At 60.0% G+C, this 12,667-nt stretch overlaps 1 protein-coding gene across 2 annotated transcripts in view; it reads right to left on the bottom strand.

Annotated features, from left to right (window-relative positions):
• The window catches only part of AP2A2 (adaptor related protein complex 2 subunit alpha 2), a 77,028-nt gene that overhangs the window by 40,245 nt on the left and 24,116 nt on the right, over window positions 1-12,667 (bottom strand). For both annotated transcript variants that reach the window (XM_069471870.1, XM_069471871.1), the window contains exon 2: window positions 4,722-4,790. In XM_069471870.1, coding sequence (XP_069327971.1) covers window positions 4,722-4,790 — 69 coding nt within the window. The remainder of the gene's footprint in view (window positions 1-4,721; window positions 4,791-12,667) is intronic.

Raw genomic sequence — 12,667 nt, 5'->3', positions numbered from 1 at the left:
TGACACCACTGGGCCCACAGCTTTCCTGATGGCAGATTTTTAAACTACAGAGTCAACACTCTAGGCCCACGTGACTACTCAAGTTCTACCATCTCTCGCTTGCTGTCGGGTATTTCATGTGCAGGTGCGCTCTGAGCCCGGCAGGACAGCCCCGCTGCGCACTGTGACCTGTGGACCCGCCCGCAGGCCCCCCTCCGTCCCGGCCCCCGCGTCTCCGCGCTCTCTTCTGCGGCTTTTCCTTTGCAGTTCGCTGTGGCACAGGCCTTCTGGTGGAAAATCCTCTCCACTTTGTCTTAAAAAGGTCTTTGTTAGCTTCATTCTTAAAGGATATTTTTGCTGGGTACAGACTTTGTGCCTGGTTGCTCCTGTCTCGGTACTGAGGAGTGGGGTTTCCTGCCAGGTCCTGCCTTCTGTGCTGCTACCGAGGAGTGAGCCGCCAGCCCACACGCCCGCTCCTGTATCTGTTTGTTGAATATTTATTTGCTCTGCGTTTCAAGAATTTCTGTTTTTAAGAGACGGGGTCGTGCTCCGTTGCCCAAGTGGGAACTGGAACTCCTGGGCTCCAGGGACCCTGCTGCCTCAGCCTCCCGAGCTGGGCCTGCGGCCGCATCCAGCTTGCCTGGGGAGTTCTCACAAGTTCTCTCCCAGCAGAGCCTCTGCCAGACGCCCCCCTCCTGCTGGGGCACCAGTCAACCTTTCAGACCTTCTTACGCGTCACAGCTCCCCGCCCTCTGCTCTCCGTCTTTTCCTCCGCCGCGCTGCATCCAAGATGGTTTTTCCAGACCTCTCTTCCAGAACGCTAAGTCTCTCTTCAACGACGCTTGTCATTACAGCCACCCATCCGTGAGGTCTTCATTTTGGTTACTGTGTGTTTCAGTTCTAGAATTTCCATCTGGCCTTATTCAAAATCTGCTATGTCACTTTTTATACCTTCCAAGTTTCCTGCTGAGGTTCTCAAGTTTATTTCTTGGAACACGCTAAGCCGAGTTCTTCACATAACCTGGGTCTGCATCACAGGCCTTTCCGACACTGCTCCTGTTGCCACGGCTGGTTCTGGCTCATGGCGTCTTACTTCTCTGTCCCCGATTATCTCCGACCATCCAGGGCTGGGAACCTGCGGCCTCAGGGCCACACGTGGCCCTCCAGGTCCCCAAGTACAGCCGGCCGAAACCAAACCTCGCAGAACAAACCCCTTTATTAAAATGATTTATTCTGTAAAATCTGGATTCAGTCAAAAGGCTGCGCTCAAGGATCAAGAAGGCCGCGTGTGCTTTAACAGAGCTGGACCTTATACTTGACCTTGAGCTAGTCTGGAGGCTCTATGGGGGGGGGGAGGGGGGTGCAGCTCCTCACACACCCTGGACGGAAGAACGATGCTCCTCTACTGGGGAAGGTCGTCCTCCTCGACCAAGTGCGAGACTTCAGCAGGGACACACCTGGGGCCGTGGGGGAGGACGGGGATGCCCGCCTGGCCGCCAGCTCGGCTGAATCCACCCTGACCGTCAGTGGGGTGACAGGGCCCCAGCCAGGTCGCCCTCACGTCCTGGACGTCGTATTTGAAAAGTTACCTGTATGAATCACCTGAGGTCTGTGACGACAGTGTCTTCCTCCTCTCCGCAACCCAGGAGTGAGCACGAGCCACCGGATGCCCAGAGCCCCCCGATGCCCAGAGCCCCCCCCTCCCCCCGATACCCAGAGCCCAGCCGCGCGTCTGGGAGAGGACTGGCGGCTCGCTGCCAGCCCACTCTCGTCCCAAGGGCATTGCCCTGGGGGGAGGGGAGTTCTCAATTTGAAGTGAAAGGGTCTCCACTTTTGGTGGCTCAGGCTTTGACTTTCATCCCTCTAGGCCAGGGGTCCTCGACCTCGGCACTACCGACGTCTTCAGCCAGATGACTCCGTGCTGAGAGCAGCTGTTCTACTGGGTGCTCAGCAGCCTCCCGGGCCCCACCCACGAGACGTCAGCACCGCTCCCCAGGCTCCTGGTCCCGCCAGCGTCTCCCGCGGGGCACAGCTGCCCTGATGGATAACCACGCCCTCCACCTTCAGGCCCACCAGAAACACGGCTCTGCTCTGCGGCTGTTTCTCGGGGACCAGCAGGTGCTCCTGAGGCACGACGGGCTGCAGAACTCGCCCACGCGGGTTCCTGCCCTCTCCCCAGTATGAGCTAGTGATGCTTCTTTCTTCTCGTTACTCTTGGATGCTGCTAAGACTTTTTTTTTTTTTAACATTCTGTCAGTCTTTTTAAATTGTCTCCAGTGCAAGGGTTGGCCTAAATCAGCAGTGTCCAAGAGGATGGCCTCACGTCACGTGTGCCTAGAGCGCACTTGAAACACGCCTGGTCCAAACTGAGACTCGCTCAAAGTGTAAAATACACACCAGACCTCAAAGACTTGGCATAAAAATTGTAAAATATTTTGGTGAGTTTTTCCCATTGATTCCGTGTTGCAATGACGTTTTAGATATACTGGGCTCAATAAAATACGTTATTAGACTTAGTCTGCCTCTCTTCTGCTTTTCTTCAACGAGGCTGCCAGGAAATCGGGCCTATCAGCGTGACCCCCATTCTGCTGTCGGCACAGACCTGCGTCATCTGACCTGCCAGGACCAGGAGCAGAGGCCTCAGAGGCACCTGTCTCGAGGGCAGGAGCCGACCTTCGCTCGTACCTGCGGCTACTCCGCAGGGCACCAACGGCTCGCTCGGTGCCGCCGGGCTGGGCGGTGAGCGGGGACGCCCCTTGCCTCAGTCCCGAAAGGTTCCCACAGACACTCTGCAAACTTATGAGCTTCACGGAGTCTTTAAACTTACATGTCAACAAATTAGACTGTTATCCTAGAACCTATAAAAATCTCAACATTCAAATTTAATCTTTACCACTCTACTCTGAGGGCCATGAACTCTTTTTACAACAACATATGGACTAACATTGCGAGGCACTCGCTCTCTGTCGAGCGATTTGATGCACTTTCCCCTACAGACACAATTAGAGCAGCAGACACAGACCCTGCTCGATAAAGGCCGGGAGTGGCCACGAGCGAGGCCGGCTGAGGAGCTGTGTCAGGGCCAACCGCCCTCGGCTGCAGAGCCGGCTGCCAAGGGGGTGGTGCCAGGCCCCTCCCAGCCCAGCGCCAGGGCCCCAAGCAGCCAACCGTGGCTCCCATGCTCCTGGGGGCTGGCAGTGGGGACTCTGTCTGACCGACTCCTGCTGCTGCTCCGCCCTTTCCTGTTCCCTGGTGTGGCCTTTCCACGAAGCGTCTGTACTGCAGGGTCTGCACCCTGGGGGACCCACCTTGAGATCATCAGTACCCCCGTTTTACAGCTGGGAACAGAAGTACAGGTCGGGCGCAGTGGCTCATACCTGTAACACCAGCATTTTGGGAGGGTGAAGATTGCTTGAGCCCAGGAGTCCGAGACCAGCCTGGGCAACAGCGAGACCCCCAACTCTACCTACATACATAAATAATCAGCCGGGCACAGTGGCCTGTAGTCCCAGCTACTCGGGAGGCCGAGGCAGGAGGATCGCTGCAGCCCAGGAGTTGGAGGCTGCAGTGAGCTGTGATCACACCGCTGTGCTCCAGCCCGGGTGACAGAGCAAGAGAGACCCTGTCTGAAAAGAAAAGGCAGAGAAGCGGCAGAGTGAGCAACCTGCGGAGGCCGCACGGCAGGAAGAGCAGGGACAGGAACCTGGGCCGCTACCTCCAGATATTCCCGCCCTTTACGAAGCAAGGAAAGTTACAGACGCTTGCCCTCAAAAACACACACAAGCAAACGATTCCACCAAAAATTCCAGGAGTTTCACAGACCTTCTAGAGAATCCTTGGGCCTGGTTGTAAAATACTAAAACCTAACACTCTTGCTAGGGCTCAATAGGGGATACACTAACAAGTGACAATTCAAGTTCTACCAGTTTTTGCATCAACTGAAAATAAAGGATGTCCATTCTCAAGCCCCCACCCCAAGAAATTCTAGGGAGCTCCCAGGGCTGTCTTCTGCCTGTCCCTCCAGGTCCCCGGGGTTGAGTCCCAGCCCTCTCCTCTCCTATTTCTGGGCAGTTTCAGCGACTCTGTGGCTACAGTGTGCTCAGAGAGCTGAGCCAGGTCTCAGACGTATCAAACTGAAAAACTGAGGCTTAGCGGGCTAGCGGGGCAGTCACAAATGTCCTGAGCACTGAAAAGTGAACCCCTGCCACGCAATTCTCCAAAACGAGGACGTTCGGGGAAAGTCGCACCACAAACCGCGTGCAGGTCTGTGTCCACCGTCAGGTGCTAAGTTACTCATCAACACAGCGAGACACGCTTCCACACGGGAGTGCTTAGATGACTCTGTAATACTTCAGAAGGAGCAGCAGCCTCAAGCAGAGCATGTCTTGCATTTAACGTTCATGCTCTGGGCCTCCAGCGCGTCAGGCCCTGCCCAGTTCGCACGGTGCTGAGCGGCACTCGCCGGACGCTAGACGGTGACATCCCAGCTCAGGAAAAGCCGGGTGCCCGGGAGGGGCCGCCCCAACATGCCCTGGCCAGCCGCCCCAACACGCGCCACTCCAACAGCTCGAGAGCAGCCGGGCTCCACGTTAAACAGCTTTTAATTCTGACAGAGCACGACAGTCGTTGTGCAAACTGAGAACTTTGGTTTAGGGGCGGGAAAAGACAGCATTAAACGTCTAGGTCCTTACCATATAAAATTTACAACACAATATCTCATGGAAAAGGTTAAACACACTTACCTTTAAATTTTGATCTAATATTTGCCAGTTCCTTGTTTATCCTCTTTATTTCTGCTTCTTTGCTTTTGCCTAGGGAAGGAGACACAAAGGCGCTCTTACTCAGCTGCTTTCCAAGCCACCCGTCCCTGCCCAAACCACGCACAGCCAGGGGCAGCTGCGCCACTTTGCGGAGTGGGCCCGGAGCCCCCAGTTCAGCCCACCGTCTCCAGACAGGAGAAGGACCAGGGAAAGGAGGAGAGAAATCCGCCTCCAACCAGTCGGCCAGGAGAGGCCGCGGCGGAACCAGGGCCCTGACGTGCCGCGGGGAGGACCCAGGCCAGGACGGAGGGTCGGAGCCAGTCCACTGACGCTCTACCAGCGGAGGCTTCTTAGTTCTACGTTTTTGCCACAGTTCTGGAACTGGAAGGCCCTGGAAACACCCACGGAATGTTTTCCACAATAACTCATTATCCGCCAATAAAAGTTCACTCCTGAAACTGACTGTCACAGCCAAAGACAATAAAAGCACACAGTTTTAACTGCTGTAGACTTCCAATTTTCTTTTCTTATGAAATTCACCGGCCCTACAAAATCCGGCAAGTCCACTTTTACAGTATCCAGTTGTGATATTATATGTATACACTGGTCCACAGTTCCTGACTCACAATTTCCACAGCCATTGTCATTTCTCCCCAGGGCAGGCCATGGAACCAAAACTGCGCTCTAATCTCCCCCTTTCTGTCTTGGCCATAAAGGAATTCTCCGCCCGCTCTGGTCTGACCGCAGGTCACAAGACCCCACTTCAGCAGGGGCCGGCCCCGCAGCCCAGGGGAAGGAATGCCGCGCAGGGGGGACCGGAAGAATCTGGACAGACAGGCCTTGCACCCTCTTGTCCGGTCACATTTCTGCAGCTGTCCACCACCCTGTCCAGGGAAGTCCCCACAACGGGCCGAGAGGACGGGTTCAGAGCGCGTCTGCAGAGCTCAGCACCCCGGGAGGGATGGAGGCTCCACGCCCTTTCCCCGTAGGCATCTCTTCAGCCACATCCTCCGTGACATCCTTCATGGTCAACCGGCCAGTTTCCCTGAGTTCTCTGAGCTGCCCGAGCAAATCAACGCAACTGAAGGAGGGTGGGGGGCCCCTCTGTTTATGGTCCCTCAGTCGGAAGCACAGGTAGGGTGACCTGGAGCTCGCAGCTGCCGCTGGAGGGGGGGCTGCCTTGCGGACCGAGCCCCCGGCTATGGGATCTGAGCAATCGCCAGGTGCACAGCGTCAGGGTTGGGATCGAGGACACCCAGCCGGTGCACACCGCAGAACTGCCACTACCCGTACTGGTGGGGAGAAGGCCCCGAGTCCCGGAGCTACAGAAGTCCCCCGCGGCAACCGCGGTGCGAGGAGAAACAGCTGGAGTCTGTGTGGCTCACACCAACGACGTCTGGGAATTCTCCAGTGTACAACACAGGGAAGGTGCATTAGGACGACGACAAACATTCGACACACGCTAGTTTATGCTCAAGTGGCCTTCATTTAACAAACAGGGGCATGTGTGGGACAGTCAGGCGTGGGACAGGGGAGGAGGCCACATGCAGTTTAACTCCCCGGCCTAAGTGGGGAAACTGAGGCCTGGAAAGCACAGGTGATTGTACTAGGGCTGCCTGTCTTTAAGTACTGGAGAAACACAATTGTTCGTCACACAGGACGAGGTGAGGTGTGTGTAAAACACGTCTGCACCGAGACAGCTGACTACTGAAGACAGCCTCTCACACGGGTCCTGGTTTAAGGGGCCTTTTCCTCCCGTGGGGTCAAAGGCCTCTGCAGCAACCTGCCCGCGCCGGACCACGGCACGCGAGCCCTGCCCGGCCAGCGGCTGCAGATGCCGAGGGCACGAGCTCACCCTGCCCACCAGGGCCTCACGGGCCTCGCTCGACCATCGCCACATCCAAAACTGATCTCGCCTTCCCCAGCGAGACAACCGCCTCCTCTACAGCACTCCCAGAACAGCACTTATCTTGCACTACGCATCTGCTAATAAATAGGGCTTAATTTTTACTGAATTAAAGCAGCACTCCTCTGAGGCAACCCCTACCCTAGAAAACTCCGGACGGAACAGGTGATCAGGGCAGGAAACCAAAGGCCGGTGCAGAGGCCCCTCTCCACGCTCTGTCCAGGTGCTGAAACAGCAGCTGCCGCCCTCGGGACACAGACGTACCCAAGCTGCCGCGCCAGTCGCTCTCTGTCCAGCCTGCAAGTGTGCCCGGGAGGCCGTCCGCAGCATAACCCTGGGCAGTGCCCCGCGCCTCCCTGCGTGATGCTGGCCAGTGAAGGCTCCGGCAGGAAGCAGGGCAGCTGGCTCAGGGCTGCGTGCCCGCTGGGTGGCACTGACACCCCCGGGGAACGGGTTAAGGGCAAACATTTTTTCTGAAATTTGTCTTAAGAAATAGGATCTTTGCTAAAAAGCAGGGTTTCTGGACCTGGCTGACAGGGCCACGGAAACAACGTCTGCTACGCGCTGCCTGGCCGGGGCGAGGATGACGCTCTGCACAGGAGGCCGTGTGTGCAGCACCAGGTGTGTGCACGGCACACGCTCCCCGCACGGGGCACAGGGCTGAGCTGACCAGCCTTCCAGGGGTCCCTGTGCCCGTTCTCTGGCACGTGGTGCACACTCGTCTGCCCACCAAGCCCAGGAGCACCCGGGTCGGCACCGGTCAGCTCTGGAGCAGAGAAAATAAAAGGCCTGGGCGGAGAGAGAGGTGACACTAAATGAGCTACATCAACCTTCCTCAGTGGCACCCACAGATTTTATCTGAGATTGTTCAGACACAAAAGAAAACTAAAAGGACACACAGTTTAGAGCTGTAGAGGTGACCACCAGGAGAAACAGAAAGAGTTAAACCACACTCCCTCTGTGGAACAAAGACGAGACAAAAAGCTACAGCTTCTCATCCAGAACTTTTTTTTTAATTGACCGATTTACAACACACACACACCACACACACACACACCCATACACACATAACACAGAGAGACATACATGACACATACACAGGGACACACACATAAACACATAACATACACATGCGCACCCATACATGCACTCACATGCACACACAACACAGAGAGAGACATACACACATGACACATACACACACACACATAAACACTCACACACTTTTTTAACCGGGGCAGGCAGGGCTGGGAGGCCCAGAGCAGCCGCCCACCGCTCTGCAACACCCGCGAGCCGCGGTTCCCTCAAGAGCAAAGCCAGGAAAAGCCGCGCAAGCCCATGGTATGGAGCCTGCGCGAGAGCAGGCGGAGAGAACAGCACACGGGCCAGACCTGAGGACAGGAGAGCCCCGAGACCCGGGTGCCCACGGAGGGCTGCGTGTGACGCGAGGAGCACAGGGCTGGAGCGGCCTGGCCCCAGGCCCCACTGAGCAGACTGTCGGGCGCAGGCCCCGTGCACACCTGGCCTGCTGGAGGCTCCCCGGCCTCAGGTCTGGCGGATACGCTGTTCTCTTGCACAGATGCGGTACCAGGAGGTTCTGTGGCTTTCTGTGGCATTTCCTTTTGAGGGAACCGCAGCCAAGAGCCTGGACACGTCTAACCAAGAGCCGGGGAGCTGCCCGAGACCACACGCCACCAGGACCACGGCAAACGGACTTAGGAGCCAAAGGAAGACGCTCCCACGAGCCCCACACGAAACGGCGACACTCCGCCAGGCGCCGGCCACTGGACCCCACTGCCAGACAGCCGGGGCCTGACCTCTGCGACCTACAAGTGTGAGGAAAAGGAACGAGCACGCACTGAAACGGGCGGGACCACAGCCTAGTGTCCGGGAGGTGCCCTTGGGTGAAAGCTGCCAAGGGCGCGAGGAACCCAGCAATGGTGTCACCGGGGCAGGACGGGGCTCAGGAAAGAGCTCCCTGGGCGGTGACCCGGGTGTCCGCCTTGTAACAACTCATCCATCATTAAAAACATGTTTTGTGTGATTTACTTTATGGTAAGAAGGAAAACCAGGCGCAGGCTGCCTTGGGGGCAGTGGGTTCCCGGCTCCAGAAACGTCCAGGGTGAGGCTGGACCCTCCCCCATCCGCAGCCGGGTCCTTCATCCACCTTCCCCCACATGGAACCCAAGTCTCTTCTGAGCGCGGGAGGGTGACACCGCACTCCTCCTGGGGCTGCCTACGAGGCCCTGCCTGTCTGGGCGCCCCCTTAACAGGCGGGCTCCAGGACATTAATCAGAGCCCCCAAACAAGCCCAGCTTCACCCCACCCCTCGTCCTCAGGCATTTACCACCTCTGCGTGTAGCCTTCTCCCCCACCCCCTCAACTACCAGCAAGGCCGCCAGCCTTCTAGAAATCGCTGCTTTACCCACGCCTGGTCTGCTGCCAGCCAGCACGGCCCAAAGGCTGGGGAGCTGCACGGGACAGGACAGGATGACCAGGGGCCCGGCACTGAGGAGCAGGCTTGCCCGTCTGGAACCCTGGCCTGAGGGGACATCACGAGACGGGGGCGCACACACAGGCCCCAGAGGGCAGACACACGCCCAGAGCACACGGCGCCATCGCTCCGAAGGAGACAGGGACTCGTGTGGCAACTGACGACACTCCTGGCTCCGTGGTGACCTCCAGCCTGGTCTGATGACAAAGACCCAACGCCAACCCCACGCTGGCACGAGGAGCGGAACGTGCGGGTACTCAGCACAGCGTCCGACACACACGCCACCAATACCAGCCTGCACGCGACTGCTCTCATTCAGCGGAGCAAGGCCGTCGCTGAGTGGTGGCCCTAGACCCGCCAAAGAGGAAATTCCCCTGGAGCAAACTGCTGTACCGGGTGCAGACACACCTGTCCAAGGTAAGGCCTCAGAGGCATCAGCATGGACGACAGATGACCTACATGCAGGATGACATATTCAAACCGACAACTATGTCCTAAATTTACCAAAAATGGGCCAGGCGCAGCAGCTCACTCCTGTAATCCCAGCACTTTGGGAGACCGAGGTGGAAGTATTGCTTAAGGCCAGGAATTAAGCAATACTGGGCAACATAGTGAGACCCCGTCCCTACAAAAAATTTAAAAATTAGGCAGGCGTGGTGGTGCACACCTGTAGTCCCTGCTACTGGGGAGGCTGAGGCAGGAGAATGGCTGGAGCCCAGGAGTTCGAGACTGCAGTGAGCTATGACGACGACACCACTGCACTCTAGCCTGGGCAACGGAGTGAAACTCTGCCCCCCAAAAAAATTTAATTAAAAAAATAAATTTGCCAGAAGTGCTCTGGTAGGAGGTGTCTTCCACAGTGCGTCATCACTGTGGCATCTCCGCAGTGGTGATGGGCACAGACAGGCAACAGCCCCGTGAAGTCCCGTCTCCCCCACTGCCCTTCCCTCCCTCCTGCACCCCCACCCGGAGTCCCCCGTACTGACCTGCGTGGCCGTCTCCTCCACTGCCCTTCCCTCCCTCCTGCACCCCCACCCGGAGTCCCCCGTACTGACCTGCGTGGCCGTCTCCCCCACTGCCCTTCCCTCCCTCCTGCACCCCCACCCGGAGTCCCCCGTACTGACCTGCGTGGCCGTCTCCCCCACTGCCCTTCCCTCCCTCCTGCACCCCCACCCGGAGTCCCCCGTACTGACCTGCGTGGCCGTCTCCTCCACTGCCCTTCCCTCCCTCCTGCACCCCCACCCGGAGTCCCCCGTACTGACCTGCGTGGCCGTCTCCCCCACTGCCCTTCCCTCCCTCCTGCACCCCCACCCGGAGTCCCCCGTACTGACCTGCGTGGCCGTCTCCCCCACTGCCCTTCCCTCCCTCCTGCACCCCCACCCGGAGTCCCCCGTACTGACCTGCGTGGCCGTCTCCTCCACTGCCCTTCCCTCCCTCCTGCACCCCCACCCGGAGTCCCCCGTACTGACCTGCGTGGCCGTCTCCCCCACTGCCCTTCCCTCCCTCCTGCACCCCCACCCGGAGTCCCCGTACTGACCTGCGTGGCTGTCTCCCCCACTGCCCTTCCCTCCCTCCTGCACCCCCACCCGGAGTCCCCGTACTGACCTGCGTGGCCGTCTCCCCCACTGCCCTTCCCTCCCTCCTGCACCCCCACCCGGAGTCCCCGTACTGACCTGCGTGGCTGTCTCCCCCACTGCCCTTCCCTCCCTCCTGCACCCCCACCCGGAGTCCCCGTACTGACCTGCGTGGCTGTCTCCCCCACTGCCCTTCCCTCCCTCCTGCACCCCCACCCGGAGTCCCCGTACTGACCTGCGTGGCCGTCTCCCCCACTGCCCTTCCCTTATCTGCACCCCCACCCGGAGTCCCCGTACTGACCTGCGTGGCCGTCTCCCCCACTGCCCTTCCCTCCCTCCTGCACCCCCACCCGGAGTCCCCGTACTGACCTGCGTGGCCGTCTCCCCCACTGCCCTTCCCTTATCTGCACCCCCACCCGGAGTCCCCCGTACTGACCTGCGTGGCCGTCTCCCCCACTGCCCTTCCCTTATCCTGCACCCCCACCCGGAGTCCCCCGTACTGACCTGCGTGGCTGTCTCCTCCACTGCCCTTCCCTTATCCTGCACCCCCACCCGGAGTCCCCCGTACTGACCTGCGTGGCCGTCTCCCCCACTGCCCTTCCCTCCCTCCTGCACCCCCACCCGGAGTCCCCCGTACTGACCTGCGTGGCCGTCTCCCCCACTGCCCTTCCCTTATCCTGCACCCCCACCCGGAGTCCCCGTACTGACCTGCGTGGCCGTCTCCCCCACTGCCCTTCCCTTATCTGCACCCCCACCCGGAGTCCCCCGTACTGACCTGCGTGGCCGTCTCCCCCACTGCCCTTCCCTTATCCTGCACCCCCACCCGGAGTCCCCCGTACTGACCTGCGTGGCCGTCTCCCCCACTGCCCTTCCCTCCCTCCTGCACCCCCACCCGGAGTCCCCCGTACTGACCTGCGTGGCCGTCTCCCCCACTGCCCTTCCCTCCCTCCTGCACCCCCACCCGGAGTCCCCCGTACTGACCTGCGTGGCCGTCTCCCCCATTGCCCTTCCCTTATCCTGCACCCCCACCCGGAGTCCCCCGTACTGACCTGCGTGGCCGTCTCCCCCACTGCCCTTCCCTCCCTCCTGCACCCCCACCCGGAGTCCCCGTACTGACCTGCGTGGCCGTCTCCCCCACTGCCCTTCCCTCCCTCCTGCACCCCCACCCGGAGTCCCCCGTACTGACCTGCGTGGCCGTCTCCCCCACTGCCCTTCCCTCCCTCCTGCACCCCCACCCGGAGTCCCCCGTACTGACCTGCGTGGCCGTCTCCCCCACTGCCCTTCCCTTATCCTGCACCCCCACCCGGAGTCCCCCGTACTGACCTGCGTGGCCGTCTCCCCCACTGCCCTTCCCTCCCTCCTGCACCCCCACCCGGAGTCCCCCGTACTGACCTGCGTGGCCGTCTCCCCCACTGCCCTTCCCTTATCCTGCACCCCCACCCGGAGTCCCCCGTACTGACCTGCGTGGCCGTCTCCCCCACTGCCCTTCCCTTATCCTGCACCCCCACCCGGAGTCCCCCATACTGACCTGCGTGGCCGTCTCCCCCACTGCCCTTCCCTTATCCTGCACCCCCACCCGGAGTCCCCCGTACTGACCTGCGTGGCCGTCTCCCCCACTGCCCTTCCCTCCCTCCTGCACCCCCACCCGGAGTCCCCATACTGACCTGCGTGGCCGTCTCCCCCACTGCCCTTCCCTCCCTCCTGCACCCCCACCCGGAGTCCCCCGTACTGACCTGCGTGGCCGTCTCCCCCACTGCCCTTCCCTCCCTCCTGCACCCCCACCCGGAGTCCCCCGTACTGACCTGCGTGGCCGTCTCCCCCACTGCCCTTCCCTCCCTCCTGCACCCCCACCCGGAGTCCCCCGTACTGACCTGCGTGGCCGTCTCCCCCACTGCCCTTCCCTTATCCTGCACCCCCACCCGGAGTCCCCCGTACTGACCTGCGTGGCCGTCTC

The sequence above is a fragment of the Eulemur rufifrons genome, chromosome 6 (assembly GCF_041146395.1).
Source record: "Eulemur rufifrons isolate Redbay chromosome 6, OSU_ERuf_1, whole genome shotgun sequence".
Taxonomy (NCBI): Eukaryota; Metazoa; Chordata; class Mammalia; order Primates; family Lemuridae; genus Eulemur; species Eulemur rufifrons.
Note: the sequence above shows the minus strand (reverse complement) of the source record. Positions and strands in the feature narration are given on the sequence as shown.